The following is an 18,559-nucleotide window of genomic DNA, read 5'->3' as shown; positions in this document are numbered from 1 at the left end:
ACAAGAAAGAATACAAGGAGGACTTTGCGACTCGACAGATTTAACGTGCATTAGTCACAATTTAATACATGGGGAGTCTTCAGCCGGCGTGGAGACAAAAATGTGAAAGCTAGTTACAATTCTATTGAATGATTGGCCTGTCACATGCGCAGTTCGAGCACATGAGCAATTCAGTGTTTTATGCGTGAAACATAAAATAAACATTTTCTCTTATGTTATCCTATATGCTGTGTATGGAGCCGCGATGGCTCAGGGGATAAAGCATTCGCCTTCTAATGAGGCGTACCGGGTTCGAATCCCAGTCGATACGAATTCCGCATCTGGCTTGCATCGACCACAGTGCTGACGTGAAATATCCTCAGTGGTAGACGGATCATGAGTTAGAGTACCCCTGCCATCAGGCTAAACGTGGGAGGTTCTCGTGGTTTTCCTCTCCATGTCACGCTCATGCTGGTTAGTTCCATCAAAAAGTCCTCCACGAAGGCAAATTTCTCCCCACTACTCGAACCAGGAGTTCTCTTGTCTACTGGATTCGGTTCAAAATTACAAGGCTGCGGAGTTGAACATTAGTAGTCGTAAACCCATAAAATTGGATCGGCTGTTTAACGACGGTTATAAAATAATATAAAATCTGCTGTGTATGACACAGAAAAGATTTGCTTTTAAAGTTGAAAAAATTAAATTGTTTGTTTCCAGGTGATGTTCGTCGTAAGTGCGTTGCAAAGACTACGGGAGCAGTTTGGGAAGAGCCTGATTTTTCAGGCTGTTTTTCTGGTGGATTCGTCAGCCTCAGGAAAAAGGTAAGTTATTCGAGTAAGTTATTATAGCTGAATAATTAAAGGTACTTTAATTATTCAGTTATAACTGACTTAGAGAAAATACCTTGTTTGCCAAAAATTAAATATTTGTAATTGCATAGAATGCCTCAGTTTCATGTAACTACAAATAAATTTGTATTTTAATAGACATACCAATTTTCATGTTGCATTATTGGTTAGAAAATCCATGCCCTAAATTTTATTAAGTAAAAACTTTATATACAATACTGAAATTGAACAAAAAAGTACTTGGAAAATAATTTTTTTTTAGAAGTTAACCTTGTAACATTTACCCCATTTTGAGAAATGGTTCAAAAGAAATTATTCGGAAGAAATGTTTTACATCAAGAATATCAATGGTTTTCAATTTTTGAAAAAGTAGTCTCATATTTTTAAAAGTGACCACTATTAGAATGCACAAATATATGACTGGTTGGTAACAACATTTCACAATTTTGCCGGCCAACCAGATGGCCGAGCGTTAGCGTGTCTGATTGAAAGCCAATGGTTGCGGGTTCGAATCCCTCTCTGTGTGTTGTCCTGAACCGATGAAGCGGCAGTGTGGCGTAAGTATGTTGCTCGCCTTAGGTTCACAGGTGCCCACCGGGTAACATGAAAGAGCAACACTTTCGGCATCTTACGAAGCAAATAACAAAGGTTCACTGCCTGTCATTAACCCCTTAACAGTGACATATATTTCAGAAAAATTTATCAAAAATGGAAATTTTTTTGACCATTTAATTTTGCTCTTGATATCATTATAAAAGTTAGAAAATAGTTTTTTATTGCAAAAATGAAATTTTAAATGCAATAACTACTGTATTTATAATTTTTACATACACATAAAAAAGTAAGGGATTACACACACATCTTATTCAATTAGAGCAAATTAAACAAAATTTTGAAGCTAAATATAGTATAACTAGTATAATATAATGTAAAAACACAACAATATGATTTTCAATACGTAACTTTTACAAATCTTTATATGGTATGTCCCAAAACTGCCACCCTCATTTCCCTCCCTCGACGTAATCGGTGAAAGACTAGGACCACTAATGCCATCTATTAGGAAAATAGTGAATTAAGTATCCTAAAGTAGGAACGAACTTAGCTCTGGTTTCACAAAATAGAAACGTTAGTTCTTCTCCTGTCCGAAGTCAATTCGGGTAACGTACTACTGCATCACAAAAATGCACGTAGTAGTTGCCCGAACTGGGTTCAGGCGACACTGGCAAGAGGTTAAACAATTTTGTCCAATAATAACTGCAAAATCCACATGACTAAGTACATAGAAATCTTGTTATTTATCAGAAAAGTCTTTTTGTATTTAAAAAATGTGGAATATAATAACACGTAGGTCTTAACTCCTATGTTAATTTGGAAAAATGCATTTTACGGATAAAAAGTAGACACATTCAAGCATTTTAGATTGTATCAGCTTTTAACGGAATTTTGTTAAAAACTCTTACTTTTAGTGATACATTGCTGAATGTGTAATTTCGCTTGATTGCTCCGTACAAATAATTTTTTGTAGCTCTAGATTTACGTAAGCAAGCACGTGTAATTTTATTAAGTAAAATGATTTATTATTATTTTAAAGCGTAAACAGCTGTTAATTAATGATCGTAGAAAATTAAACAGCTCCATTGCGTGTGTTTTTATGCACCGAAACTCTTTGAAAAATGATACATGCGCTGACTTTTAAAGTTTTACAAGTCATTTCTCCTTTCGTGTAAAGTGTAACGCCTTTTAAAAAGATTTTTTTTATGTATACGAACCGCGGATAAAGGCTTAATAATATTTAAAATCATGCCTCGCTTTCACTTCTAATCTGAAAAAGAAAGCCTCTTACAAAACGGTTCTTTTAAAAAGACAATTGTATCAAATTAACGAAACGTTGTTCAATTAATATAAGATCAGATCGTTAATACTGACGACGATTTTTAATTAGATTTTGTGCCTGCACAAAAGAACATTGAAGTTTGTTTTGTTTATACTAGGGAACTAAGCGGCCTGTTTGCTGCCGCTCACCAACCCCGATGTTCTTCGCAATAATTTTTGTTTCTTGGCAGAAAACAGTTTTTCAACTAAAGTTAAACTTCTTCATTAAACATATATGTACTAAACGGAATTCTGTTTGCTTACGCTTGACCCTCCACTTTCCCCATCCAAATATTATCTATTAGTAATATAAATAGCTAGATCTAATGGTGAGCAAAAGTAATTTTTTTAAGTAATAATTTTTTAAAATAGTATTTATATTCAAACAAATTTGATGAGTTTGCAATCGTAATTTAATATTTTCGATTACCAAACGGGCGGATATATTAAATACTACTTTTGCTTCCATCTCATTGTGCATGAAGCTGATAGTTAAGTTCTAAATCATTAAACAAATCTCTTTAACTGTAATTTATTACAGTATATTAATGTTATTTGCACAAAAATAATAATTGTAAAACAGTCAATAAGATTAGACCACCTTTCTAAATAACTTTATCTTAAAATGTAGCGCAGAATTACGTTATAACAATAATAAAAAAAAACGGCAGCAATTTTCTTAGTTTTAAATTCTTGAATTAAAAACGTAATAATAGCAATACAGGAACTAACTTTGAATTAGGGATAACAAAATATTTATAGAAAAACAATACTTTTATGACTTTTATTAATTTTAAGCTGATGACAACCAAAGCAATATGGAAATGAATGAGGAAAAACTGGATCCTACCACGTGATTTTCCAGCCAATTAAAATGCACGGACAACAATGGAAAACAGCGACACCATCATTAGATTCTTATAAATAGTAGATAATAAATGAACTAATCCCTATAAACGGGTGTGACGTATGGTNAAAACTGGATCCTACCACGTGATTTTCCCGGCCAATAAAAATGCACGGACAACAATGAAAAACAGCGACACCATCATTAGATTCTTATAAATAGTAGATAATAAATGAACTAATCCCTATAAACGGGTGTGACGTATGGTGTGGTAGAAGTCGAACTCTTGGCCATAGATGGTGCCACTGGAAAACATGAATAATCGCACCCCCTCTGCCTAAACTGGCATACGAAAACAAGCAAACGAACTATATACAAAGACTAATTTAAACAGTTCTAAGTTTGAGGAAGTCACATGTTGTTAACCAAAACATTTTGACTTTATTATGCGAACTCAAATATTTATAACTAGATGAAGACACGTTCTTCTCACAACTTGAGTAAAAAAAGAACACCATCAATAGATGAATACTGAGCAGCATTTCGAAATCATGCACAAAACTGAAAAATATATATTGACACAGTTGATTAAACTAAAACAATTCCAATTATTTCTTTTTTTGGGAAAGACCATTCAACCTTGTCAACCTTCATCTATCAAAAGGTACTTCAAGATTGAATCGAGTTAGCATGTCTTATATACTAGGGTCTTATATGTATGTCTTAATAATGGTAGTGGTAGTTACGCCGGAATATTCGGGAGAGTTGTGTTAAGTTCACCAGATTTTAAACACTAGTGGTTTGAGCTGTATTAAGTTCACATAGTTTTGAGTGTTTGTCGTGAGAGCTGTATTAAGTTCACGGTTGTGTGTGGTCTCTCCTGTGTTGCTATTAGCAGTCAAGTGTGTGCAGGATCCCGTTGTGCGTAAATGAGACTGAGTAGCAACAGTGCGAGGAGGAAGATGACGCAGACACAAATGAGAAAATCAACTGTTCAATGTGGACAATCCATCGGAGTGGGCGCTACTTTCAATGTAAGAGAGCTCATCACGTCTTGGTCACCAATGTGGGGAAATAGCATTCGACCATGCCAAAATTCATCGATCAAAAGGTACCAATTGAAGATAGAATCGAATTAGCATGTCTTTATATACTAAGGAATTGATATTTAATAAACGTAGTGGTAGTTTCGTCACGCTTTATTTATTATTATTTGTTGTTATCGTTAGACTATTATTGTTCTCATATTACTGTTCTCGTATTATATATTTTTGTCCTCAAACACTGAATATAAGTTTACTCTTAGGTTGAAAGTTTACGTTTGGGTTACCTGATCAGTGATGCTGGGGCTCTCCTCTCTCGATTGAAACGATACCTGATGTCAAAAAAACCCAAACTCCATTTCTGTGAGGGAGAACCCATAGTCGATGTCCTGCAAGATATTTTGAACATTAAACACGGAGATAAAGGAAGTCAAGAATCCTGGCCGGTAAGCATTATTTTTTACAACTATTCTTAAGTTCAAGGATATTCAACTCCCTAGCTTAATAATTTCGAGCCCAAACCAGATGAAAAAAGGAACTCCTGGATAAAAGCAATGGGACAAAATGAGTCTTTGTGAAGGAACTGACGCACACTTACGTTACCCGGAGGGGAAAAGCACGAAAACTTCCCTCAATTAGTCCGACGGCAAGGGCATTCTAACCCTTAATTCGTGCAATGTGGGATATTTTTCGTCAGCACTGTGAACTGACGAGCCAAGAGCAGAATTCAAAATGATCAGTCATAGCTGTGATTTGAATGAGAGTCACCCCGGAGGCTCTATTCCCTGAATCGTCCCGCAGTGGACTGATCGTTAAGACGTGGTTTTAAAGCAGATTACTGAAAGCAAGTGTGTGTGTGGGGGGGGGGTGACCACTCTGCGGTGAGACCGAGGGTGTGCGGTATTAGTTTTCTGTAAACTGTTCTACCGTAGAGTGTTTGACTTCGTACGCAGATCGTCAGGCTACCGAAGTGGGGGTGCCATCCCCTCTGCAGAGGATCAAAATTATGATGGCATTTCTTCGGATCATCCTCAGGAATGCTTCCCAGACAGTCGCCAATAACCCATTGGGCAGCTCTAGTTTGATGTAAATTATTTACAACTACAACTATTCCTTGACTTGCCAAACAACATATCGTTGGATTATTTAATTGAAATCCTATATCGGTGGTATGGTGTTGCTTAATCACCATCCTTAACATACATTTTGAAATTATTACGAAAAATGAATAAGATCACAAATTAATATTTAGGTAAGGTAAGGTAGGTACTTAATTTACGTCACACTAGAGCTGCACAATGGGCTATTGACGACGGTCTGGAAAACATCCCCGAAGATGATCCGAGAGGTAAGGGGGGAAAAAACATCGTCAAGATCACAGTCATCCTACGGGGAATGAAGGAAAATTTGAAATCACCAGTCTATTTGTTGTAAATAAACTTCACTTGATTCAGGATTTCAATTAAAAACATTTGATTGTAATCTACAAATGATATCAGATATCATAATATCTAAGTATATAAATGATGTAATATACAAATGATACCATCTCTTAGTACTAATATTTTAGATTCCATGAACACCATTTGTAATAATGACACTTGTTCACCAAAATACTCATTAAAATAAAGAAAATAATTTAAACTAATGTCATGTGGATAAAAAGGATTAATCAAATTTTTCACTTTATTAGTCACTTGGAAATTTTCAGAATCCTTTTCCAAGATTTTTTTTTACATTTTATTCTTACAGCTATAACTATATGTTGAATCTATATTATATGTTGAGTCGACAATTTTCAAAGAAATTATTGGGTAACTTTAAGAAAAATGCAAAGAGTACTTTTTTTACACAAAAGACCGTGAGAAATAGTGTAAATTTACAACAAATCTGATTTTTCTGACATTAGCACTAGTATATACGAGGCATTATATTACTAGTATATATTCAGTCATATATACTGGTAATACTAGTATATATGACTGAAACTTAGTATATACCTATATTGCCCAAAAGCAGTCAAAATGACTGCATTGCGAAAGATTAACTAATGTGTGAAGAAATTTGTTTAATTAATTTTTAATACTTTTTATATTATTTACAGTTATATAACAAGTTATTAGTAAATATTAGCAATAAACAAATTTATTTCACTTGGAAAAAAAACATTATTTATGCATTATTATCTGTACATTTTTTGCAAATGAAAAAGCAGTTAAAAAGCAGTCAAAATAACTTTCTTGAGCAATCTAGTGTTAATTAATGTAGTTAATAACTTAAACATTAGCATTTAGATTTAATTTATGAGCAAAATGTAACAACATTTACCAGAAATTTTAATAAGGACATTGTTTAAATTTAAAAGTTTAAATCTAAGTTTAATTAACTTCAAATTAAAATTTATAATGATATTTTTTTAAGAAAAGGTATACTTAAGTATTGTTTTTAGTCGCTAGTTTATACTAATTATGTTAAGTTTGCTGTTACGTATCAGTTTAAGCCATAAAATATTTATGTCCACCATAAATTAATTATGTACAAAAGTATTTCAAAAACACATCAAAATAATTTAATTTAAGATTAAATTGTTGATTTTTTTTAACAGCTATTATTTTAAAACATTATATATTAAACTTCTATTTGAAACTTAAATTAATTTAAAAAAAGTTAATTACTTCTAATTCAACCTTTTCGATATTAGCTCGTTTAGATAAAAAAAATATATACATATACATTTTAACTTTTATTATTTACATTTTAGTAAATTTAAGCATTCGTCCAAATTCGCGATTAAATAAAGTAATAAAAATCTTTCAGGAGCATATTAATGAAATTTTCAACGAACGAAAATAATTTTGTTTTTCGAAAATGATTCGTTAGTTATTTTTTTAACAACTCTGATACACTAAATAAACAAACCTAATCTAGTTTAAAGTCTTTTTTCCACTTTAGTATCTCCTAAAAACGTAATTTGTGAAAGTATCTAATAAAAGAAGTTCTTCATTCAAATAATTATCCTTTTTTTACTTTTTTAGAACTCATTGTTTAATGAAGCATTTTAATTCAATTTCAAAGGCACAATTGTTTATAAAATCAGCATAATTTAATTGCCTTGCATTCATTTCTTGATTAGAAGTAGCGCATAAGTTATTTATTTATTTTATTGCAACTATTTATGTGATTTAACATGCTTCACAATATGCCATTTTTAATCTTTTTATTTTTTATTTTTAATGTAAGTTCAAGAATTTTTTAAATATCTTGTGCAAATTAATTATATTTGGGAATTGTAAATTATTTGATTTAGTTTATTCTAAAAGGATAGATATTTAAATCTTAAGCATTTTTCACGAAAAAAGTTTCAGTTTGCTGTAAGTTTAATATTTTATTTAAAATGTATGCCATACTTAAATTTAATTCTTATTATTATAATTTCATTAGATTTTGTGGGGAAAAGATACTAACTTTATTCGTTATAGATTTTTTAAAAATGCGTTAATATGTGTGATATTAAGTGAATAAAATTACTTTTTATTTTTAGATATATCATTCTTGTATACCATGCTACATTGAATGTATTTTAAAGCATTGATTGCTTTTTTACAAAAATGTCTCCATTTATAAGCATTTTATAATAATAAACTGGATTTAAACCAATTCATACTATTTTTCAATACAAAATTTGCATTTTTTGTTATTCAAATTTCGACAATAACTTTCAAACAAATAAGTAGAAATCAACTTCATAAACGAGTTTTAGTGTAAAAAATATATTAATACTTAAAATGTGTCTTTTTTTAGAAATTTTTATTCCAGTCATATGAAAGATTTACAGACAGATAGTAAACTTATCTAGCAATTAATCTTTCAGTTTTGTCAACCACAGTTATTATTATAATTAGAAACTCTGACTCTCCATGTAATTTTAATCTCTCTATTAAGAATTCACATTAAAATTTTTATTTTTATTGCTGTTTTAGTAAAGTCCTCTAAGTTAATATTCTAATTAAATCTTTCGGAAATCATAGTTTATCATCAATTACCAAATAATCTTCTTTTTTGGTTCTCTTTGCACCACAAAAAAACATGACTTTCACATGTCGAAGATTTTTGGTGAACATTTTTCTTTGGCCAACACATTTTTATTTTATTTTATTTTTTGAAAAAAAAAATTTAAATATTCGACATTTCTTTCTTTTAAGAGGAAACTTTTCATTGCAATTTTTTTTACCTCAATGACTAATTTAAAATTGAAAGTTTAGAAAAAGTGAATTCAAACAAACCTAATCCACAAGCCACAAAGTTTCAAATAATAAAAAAAAATTTTTAAACATCAAAATGAAAATAAATTATGAGACGATAGCTTAAGATGAGGGAACGAAAAAGTTCTTTTCCAATAATATGTTTGCATTTTAATATTTTGAATTTTTTTTGAGCAACAGGACCTTATAATGGCTTACTCTAGGTTTGTCTGAATTCACTCTTTTTAAAAAATTAATAATGGAGATGGAAGAGAATTACGAACAAAAAGTTTCTCCCGTAGTGTGGCATCTTCGTAAGAAATTGCTTATAGTCTTTTTTTTGTTAACCCATTTTATAAGGTAGGTAGGTACTTTAATTACGTCGCACTAGAGTTGCACAATAGGCTATTGGTGACGATCTGGGGAAACAACCCTGAGGATGATCCGAAGACATACCATCACAATTTTGATCCTCTGCAGAGGGGATGGCTCCCCTGCTGTGGTAGCCCGATGATCAGAGTGCGAAGTTGAGCACTTTACGGTAGAACAGTTTAACGAGGACCCATGCCGGGCATCCGCGGTCCCTACGCAGGCTGATCAAAGTGGTCACCCACCCTCTTACTGACCATAGCCAGTGATGCTTGACTTCGGTGTTCTACGGGGAACCGTGTCCTTACGATCAGTCTACTACGGGAACCATTTTATAAGATACACTAATTTTTAAAATATAGTTTTTGTTCTAATGGTATTCAGATATAATACTTTCACAGCTTATGTGTATTAAAACTTTCATTATTCTTTTAAATGTAACATTTTATCAGTAGTTTATGTTTATCCTATTTCTTAACAGACGTTCCTTGATATTACATCAGCTCTTCTGGAATCCCCCATTCTTATTAGAAAGCAAAAGGTAAGATTCTATCACTGTTAATCACTTATTGTCACTAAGATGTAAGATTCTATTCTCATATTTAAATGTTGATAAACATTATTTTAATATCATATTTAATGGCATAAATAAAATAATCGATTTTTAAAGTAAAATTCAAGAACATAACTAATTCACTCTTAAATCTTAGAGTATTGAACTCATAACTTAATCACTACTCCACATTCTATGAGTAAAGATTTCATTTTAATTCTTCTTTCATATTGTATGAGAGAAAAATACATTAATGCAATTTAATTGCGAAAGAATTGTTAACTAACTTATTTGAAACAATCCTGGAACAAAACATTAAACAGTCAATGTGACACGTTTAAGCTTATTGAAGGAAATTCAAAATAATAATAACTAATAGTTTTTTTTAATTTTTTTTAATTACCCAGTGTGTATATACTTTTCATTTTTAAAGAAATATAATCGGATCATATATTATTCAAAAATAACATGTGTTATAACAAGGCTATTTTTTCAATGAATATTTCGGACATTAATATTTTCGAAGAAAGAGTCTAACTTTAATGCACCGATAATGACCCATAAATTCACCTGAAAAAACAAGTTCATTTTTGTGGAATATCATAGTTTTATATTAACTTCATTTACTACAGTATGACATGATAATCCTTTCTCTCTACAGAAACTGACTCAACTTCACGATTTGATTTTTGGGTATGGATTCCAATACGCAGAAAAGTCGAATGCTGTCAGCTTTGAAATGTTTGAGAGAAAAGTGTTGGGTAAATTTGACTTCTTTCAATTCCTACCATGAATAAAATACTTTTTATTCATCCATTCAACTTCAAATGCATTTCTGTTTATACTTGTAGTGGATGATACTTAATGTTAATACAGTTTTTTTTTTAAATATTAATTCATTATTTAAACTTAAATTTCCGTTTTAATTTTCCGTTTTAGGGGACCGCAAATAAACTAATACTAATGCATATTAGCATTTTAGATAACTATTGCCACTCTTAATTGAGTATCATTGGCCCCCAATTATATTTTGGTAATTTGTACGCCCTTCCCACCAGGCAGAAAATACTTACCCGCTAAAATGTAGAAATCAGTTATTCAACAGATTATCTAGCTAGCTAAGCCATGAGGGCTCAGGAGAAAGAGCGTTCGCCTTCCAATGAGGTGACCTGGGTTCGAATCCCAGCGATGACTGGTCGATACGAATTCTGCATCTGGCTCGCACCAAACACAGTGCTGACGTGAAATATCCTCAGTGGTAGACGGATCATGAGTTAGAGTCCCCTTGCCGTCAGGCTAACCGTGGAAGGTTTTCGTGGTCTTCCTCTCCATGTAACGCAAATGCGGGTTAGTTGCCTCAAAAAGTCCTCTACGAAGGCAAACTTTTACCAATACTTGATCCTGAAGTTCCCTCGTCTTCTGGATTGGGTGCAAAATTACAAGGCTACGGAGTTGAGCATTAGTGTCGTGAACCCAAAATTGGGTCGTCTATTCATTGACGGTTTTGAAAAATAAGGAATGATTATTTAGCTACTATACAGATTAACTACACAATTCCGTTGCTGTTCCAAAAAGTTGTTTCATTCCTCAAATAACCTTGGTAATCTTCAAATTGCAAAGAAGATCTGCACATTACCTAGTGGGCACTAGTTAAAGTGAAAATAAGATCTTTGTTGGAACAATAGCAATTAATTATGCGACGTTATTTGTTTATACAATTGAACAATCAACACATTAATTGGTAGAACGAAGGAAACAAACTTCTGAACTTGAACGATACCGTTAATGCGCACATCATCTACAGTAAATTGCGAAAAATGGTTAATCCCGTATTTTAGCGGATTAACCCTAACCCGTATTTTAACGGAGTTTCTGCTGTAAGATAAAATCTTTCATCAGAGGATAATGGTTTTATTATATTTATGTGCTAATTCTTAATAAATAAACTAAATGTGCTAAGTCTTAATAAATCTATGAACCTTGTTTTTTTTCCAAATGATTTATTTTCCTCTTTCTTTGATTGTATACTTGGTACTTATTTTCTGGACTAATTTCGCAAGTACGAATACGATAAGTACGGAATTTAATATCACGATGTATTATCAAATACTATCACAAAATATCAAGATATTTTCCCAATTTATTTCTATTGAAAAATATTGAGTATTTACCAGTTTTTCAGGGTCGATATTTTCATTATCCAATTAAAATTCACTAACACTCTCAATAATTATCGTTATGCGTAATGTTATCTTTTTGATACTTATGTGTGGTATCACTTTGATGTTATCGATTATCATCAACCTTAACTTATAATCAAATTGATAATCAACCCTAGCTTATTCGAAAATTATAGTTATCAGTAATGATCGTGGTATTATCATATTTGATATTTATTGTTGTCATTAGTGATTGCAATATTGTCTTATTTAACTTGTTTTATTTAAATGATTTCATAAAAATGAAACGTTTATTCAATTTTTTATATCATTCAAAAATAAGTTAAATAATTTGATGTTTTGTCATTTAAACTCTTACAGCTGTCCAAGTTGGGAAGTTATCCGGAGATTTGCAGCAGACTCTGAAATTGCCATCTCAAATGTTCACAGCTGTGAATAAATTTTCGGACACTCCACCCCTGCAGTTTGCCTGGATGACGAATTCTGTCGAATTGGATTTCAGTCATTTGGCTCATGATGAAACTAGAGGTAATGGCTTTATAATTTCTCTGGCAACCAGAATGAAAACCATCTTTTAACCAGAATGAAAATTTATTGTACTAAATTTTGAATAAGAAATTTTTATTTACAGTTTTATAAGTTCCTATCGATATTAAAGCTATTGAAATCTGTCAAATTTCTTGTAAGGAAGCGGGACAGAAAAAAATTAAAAACAAGTTCGGTAGCGTCGTGAAGCTTGGAAGTGTTTTAAATAACCTCCTTCCTACTCCTCTCCGCTTCTCTCCACAATCAAACTGGTTTTTAGTTTTTTCAGTCCCGCCTCCCTCAGTAGTGAGTAGTTAAATTTCGTTACTTTATTCTGCAGAAATATTAATACTTAAAAACTAATGTTTAAGCGTTATAAAAATATATCGGGGTTTCGTAGCCAGATTTTCCAACAAAAAATAAGCACCTTTTAAGCACTTTTTAAGCTCTCAAAAAATATTTTTAATCACTTTCCAAAAAAAAAAAAATCATAATTAAGATCTGTGCAATAATAAAAAAATTTTTTACCATCGTTTTAAGTTCTTTGCTTTATAATCATATATTCAATAAAATTCAAAAACATTTTCAAACACTTTATATAATCATGATAAAAATAACTAGTTTCTGATAAATATTGCAGAGAAAATTGTGAAAATCATGCTTTTTTTATAATTTAGGACGACAATCGACAAGCCAAAGAAACAATCTCTTTTTTTAGAGATAGGAAATTAAGCACTTTTTGCTAACTGAGTATAAAAAAGCACCTTTAAGGGCTTTTAATAAACGCAAATAAAAATAAGCACCTTTAAGCACTATTTAAAAACGCTACGCACCCTGTATATATTACGGGATACACTTATTCAACAAATTTTAATTCTCCATGGGGCTTTAAACCATGAGTACACTATATTTGAGACAACAGGACACCAAGTTAAGGGAGTTATTAGTTTGAGTATTTCCACAACTTTCAAAGTGTATATATTTAATCAAATTTATGTTTCAGGAAATTCTACTGCATCAGTTGTTGCTGTATTTTACAAGAATTTATCATCACATTTACCGCAGAGGTATTTCACGAAGAGAGGGTGAGTTCTCCTTTAAACTTTTGTATATACACTATTTAAACATACATTCTTTTTTAAATCTATAACAGATAAATTTCTGTAATTTTATGAGATTTTTTTAATTACAAATCATTTCAACCAAACTATAATAGTTTGCATTTTATGCTTTAAAAAAAATTTGTTTATAAAAAAAAAGAAAATTATATTTAGATCTTTTGGCATGCGATATTTTGTTGATGTTTTTTTTCTTTCTATTTAACACAAAAAATACTAAATGAAAAATAATAATTAGTGACACTCGCGGGGAGGTCACACAATTTAGTTTAGCAGGAGGAGGGTAACAGTTCATTTTAATGTAAATCTCTGAATTATTTTAATGTTGTTGTCGAAGGCTACTAAGGCAATGGTTGCGATTATTCTCGTTTTCCAGTGGCGCCATCTATCTTTTAAAACAGCTAATTTTAAAAAATACCTTTGCTTCTGCGTTCAACCTCTGGCCAAACTATACGACGGTCAGGAAGTCACGAGTATGACGCTGACGTTATATGTTCCGAATATCGGCGGATGTCCGAACTAGAAGTTATGGGCATTGACGTCACTCGCTTCAGTTTCCACTCTTTTCATGTTGTTGTAGGCCATTAAGGCACTGGAGGTGCTATTGTTCTTGTTTTCCATTGGCGCCATCTATGCCAAAGAATTCGACTTCTGCTGCACCCATACGTCACACCCGTTTGTAGGACGGACAAATTCATTCATTCATCCACAGATCGTAATTTTGACCTGAACCAGAGAGCGATCAATTTTAAATTGAGTACCCCAGAGGTATACTCTGTTATATGAACATGGGAGATTTAGTGACCCGACAGATTTAACGTGCACCAGTGACCATTTACTACACGGGAAGTCTTCGGTCCGATGGATTCGAACTCCCGTTCTTACCAACGGATGAAGTCAATCACTTGTAGAACTACATCCATAACGGAGATAAAATTTGAAAAAAAGACTTCCCATGCAAATTTTCTTGGTGGATAGTGAAACAAAGATAATACAGCGAAAAGCTTTCCTTTTCCCACACGCTTTTGCCTCAGGTTTCAGTAATATTAAATAATTTATGTCTCTGTTTCAATTGATGCAAGTAATCTTATTTAAAGCAAATTTGCTTTAAATCAAATTGCATAAAAACACATCTTTGTGAAAGCCGTTTGAAAAAAAAAGCCGCGTCAATCGAAACGAAACCTAATTGTTCCTTTCGATGTTAATTAATTATCAATGCCATATTTTTATCAATATGCCATTATTTTTTTATAAGAAGAGCCGTGATGACTCAGGGGATAGAGCGTTCGCCTTCCAATGAGGTGAACCGGGTTCGAATCTCAGCGATGGCCGGTCGATACGAATCCGACCACAGTGCCGACGTGAAATATCCTCAGTGGTAGACGGATCATGGATAAGAGTCCCTTTGCCATCAGGCTAACCGTGTGAGGTTCTCGTGGTCTTCCTCCCCATGTAACGCAAATGTGGGTGAGTTCCATCAGAAAAAGACCTCCACGAAGGCATTCAGGAGTTCCCTTGTCTTCTGGATTGGGTTCAAAATTACAAGGCTTCGGAGTTGAACAGTAGTAGTCGTAAACGCAAAAAATTGGGTCGGCCGTTCAACGACGGTTGTAAAATTATTAAATATAAACACGAGGCAGAACTTTTGTACACACCCCATTATCGTAAATATTTTCGAACCATTTTTTTTTATTGTCTGAGATATTTCGACTGATATCCCCCTACTATACTTTGCGAATTGAAAACATTTTTTTTTCTATGATCTTGTGTGAATTTGGGACAGCCTATAGTTCTAATCAATTTAAGACATCGAAAAGAATGAATTTTGTCATAAAATATAACTAAAATAAATTTATTATCTCATTTTCTTAAAAAACAAAACAATGATACGAATACAAGGTGCGTAGCCAAATGTTTCAACAAAAAATAAGCAATAATGTGTTTCCCTTTTCGGAAATGAGATTTTATCTTATTTTCCGTGTCAATTTTCGCCACGTATTATTCAAAAGCGTGCTTTTCTCTTTGTTCTATTCAACCTTTTCACAGTTCATTCAACCATTATCTATTTCAGCGTACCGTCGGTCCGTAGCGTAGGAAAGCGCCAATCATTTTACAGGTTTGATGAAATTCATGCGAGTCCGCATGTGCGTCTAGTGAGCTGGGTTCTGTGAGATTATTGCACTCTCATCTGCAACTCCGCTGCATTTTGCAAGATATTCTCAATTTCAAGTTCAATTTTTCACCCTCTGAAATCGGAAAGAAAAATCTCTTGATCATTTTTTAATGGTTAATGTAATCAAGAAAAGAGGTTTTGTCAAAAACTAGTTATTTTATCATGGTAATTTAAAGTCTTTGAAAATTATTTTGCATTTTGTTATTGTATATAGTGCTTAAAAGGAGCTTATTTTTTATTTTTAGTGCTTAAAAGGAGCTTATTTTTTTAATTTTTAGTGCTTAAAAGAAGCTTATTTTTTTATTTTTTAGTGCTTAAAAGGAGCTTATTTTTGGCTACGCATCCTGTTTAAGCACTCAAAAAATATTTTTAAGCACTATATAACAAAATGCAAAATAATTTTCAAAGACTTTACATGATCATGATAAAAATAACCAGTTTACGACAAAAAACTCTTTTCTTGATTATATTATCCATTAAAAAATACTTTAAAGATTTTTCGGTTCGATATCAGAGGATGGAAAATGAAGTCTGAAATTGAGAATGTCTTGTAAAATGCAGCAGAATTGCACATAAGAGTGCAACAATATCACCGAATTCAACTCAGTAGACTCACATGCGGACTCCCACGTATTTCATCAAACTTAAAAAGTTATTGGCGTTTTCATACGCTATGGACCGACGGTATGCCGAAATGAATTGTGAAAACGTTGAATAGTACATTGCGTGACGCTTTTGCATAATACGTGACGAAAATCGACATGGTAAGGAAAAAAATCTCATTTTGGAAAAGGGAAAATTAAGCACTATTTAAAAACACCCAATGAAAAAAACACCTTTAAGGGCTTTTAAAAAACGAAAAACTAAACTAAGCACCTTTAAGCACTTTTTAAAAACGCTACGCACCCTGCAATTAAAAAAAACTATATCCACAATAATTAGCGAATGAAGATTATTATATTGATTGTCATCATCATTATTCTAGGGTAGCTGATGTCGAATATCAATTGATCTCCAGTTTGGTGGGCGTTCGAGTAAGCGACGATTTGAATGGAGAGGAAGATGTTGACGTCAGAATATCATTAAGGAGCTTTAACCACACCTTTGCTGTAAGTATTATATGAATCGTAATTAACAATTGTATAATTAATGTTGCCGCTCTGACAAACAATTTGCATGATTTAATTACTCTTTTCTCAAATGTGCATTCATTAGCAGATAAGTACAGAGGAAGCCGCCATCTTTCCATTTTACACCGATTCTGTTATTTAAATCTTAAAACAATACATATTTAAATGCCGCGTAAGGTTTATGTAAAAAAAAAGACGAAATTAATTTTAATTTCAGTTTAGCTTGAAAACAATGCACGACGCGTAGTTACGTATTTCATTTAAATGTGTTCGGCTTTAGTTACGATAATTTTATTTTGTTGCAATAAAAAGTTGCGAATTGTAATGTGGATTTTTTAAAATAATTAAAATGTGTAAGTGTTTCTCCATTAAAGTGTATGCGAACAAACTTTAGTATGAAGGTCAAGCGGTAGACCAAAATTTATATTCGATCAACAAATCATAACAAATAAGAAAAGAAACAAAAACTATCTGACAATCGCCACCCTTTCTCGACTTTTTTTTTGTCGCAAATGCACCCGATATTTTATTCAATATTTAATTTTATATTTATTTTGTTTAATAAATTTGAAATTAATATAGATATTATACATTATTCTGAAATTTACTTTATTTCACTAATGCCTGATTTATCATTAGGCCGGAGATGTCCAGAGCTAGGGCCCCTTCATTTCTGGGCCCTCCTAAATGTTACTAATAATTTGTTTTGTATTTTTCCTAAAGAATATTGCCTATTAGAATTATGGCTTAACAAATATTGAAATAATTTAAAAACATTTCATAATTAAACAATATTTAAACTTTGTAAAAAATAACGATTAGGGGGCCCTCATTTCTAGATCAGGCCCCGACCCTTGTTTCTTTAAATATTTCTTCATTTTAAAAATAAACTCTATAGTGCTTACCATATTTTGAAAAATGCTTAAAAAAGGCGCCTATTAATAATATCAAAAAATTTTTTAGTTGTCTAAAAGTTTCAATTTTTTAAAAAGTGTTTTACATGTTTTTAAAAAGTAGCGACTGTTAAAAAATGCTACCACTGGCCAATAGCAAAATTTCCTACTTTTTACCTGTACCATACTACTCCTGTTCCGACGTATTTTTTCTTTTAAACATTTCGAACAATAACGAATTTTACACTTTTATATAACATTAATTTAATACATTTGATTAGCAGTGATATTAACTACCCAGACAAAGAATTCCGTGAACAAATTTAGAAGATTTGAAAATCTAATAAATTCATTCTTCTACAACTACCTTAATACCTCACAAGTCCATTGAACTTTGTTGAACGAGCATTCATGGTGGGGAAAATGCTGCCTTAATGATGTGTAATAACACAACTGTCGAATAAAAAAAAAAAGCTCATGTTAGCACACCTCGCTGTTATTCACAGTAATTTTCATATCAGCATAAGATTTTTTAAAAAAAGTTTGTTATTTCGATTCGTTGGGATTACCTATTCGACCATTTTCGTACTTTGAGATTATTCCGTCGACCATTTTTGCTGAACCCGATATTATCGCCAAAATGTAGCTTCTGCGCCAATAACCGCAAATTTTATTATATTTACACGTAATCCTTGACTATGCTAGTTAGTTTTCGATTGCTTGAGCGTGTCGAAATATACTGCATTTTTTACGCTTCCTTGCAAAATTATTCGGATTTGGGATTT

At 32.0% G+C, this 18,559-nt stretch overlaps 1 protein-coding gene across 1 annotated transcript in view; it reads left to right on the top strand.

Annotated features, from left to right (window-relative positions):
• LOC107440417 (uncharacterized) overlaps positions 1 to 18,559 on the top strand; it is a 574,971-nt gene that overhangs the window by 527,491 nt on the left and 28,921 nt on the right. The window contains exons 14-20 of the mRNA XM_071177030.1: positions 697 to 800; positions 4,856 to 5,038; positions 9,684 to 9,743; positions 10,417 to 10,516; positions 12,296 to 12,463; positions 13,464 to 13,545; positions 16,737 to 16,860. Of these exons, the coding sequence (XP_071033131.1) occupies positions 697 to 800; positions 4,856 to 5,038; positions 9,684 to 9,743; positions 10,417 to 10,516; positions 12,296 to 12,463; positions 13,464 to 13,545; positions 16,737 to 16,860 (821 nt within the window). The remainder of the gene's footprint in view (positions 1 to 696; positions 801 to 4,855; positions 5,039 to 9,683; positions 9,744 to 10,416; positions 10,517 to 12,295; positions 12,464 to 13,463; positions 13,546 to 16,736; positions 16,861 to 18,559) is intronic.

The sequence above is a fragment of the Parasteatoda tepidariorum genome, chromosome 2 (assembly GCF_043381705.1).
Source record: "Parasteatoda tepidariorum isolate YZ-2023 chromosome 2, CAS_Ptep_4.0, whole genome shotgun sequence".
NCBI lineage: Eukaryota > Metazoa > Arthropoda > Arachnida > Araneae > Theridiidae > Parasteatoda > Parasteatoda tepidariorum.
The sequence above is the reverse complement of the archived record's forward strand: the minus strand, read 5'-3'. Positions and strand labels throughout refer to the sequence as shown.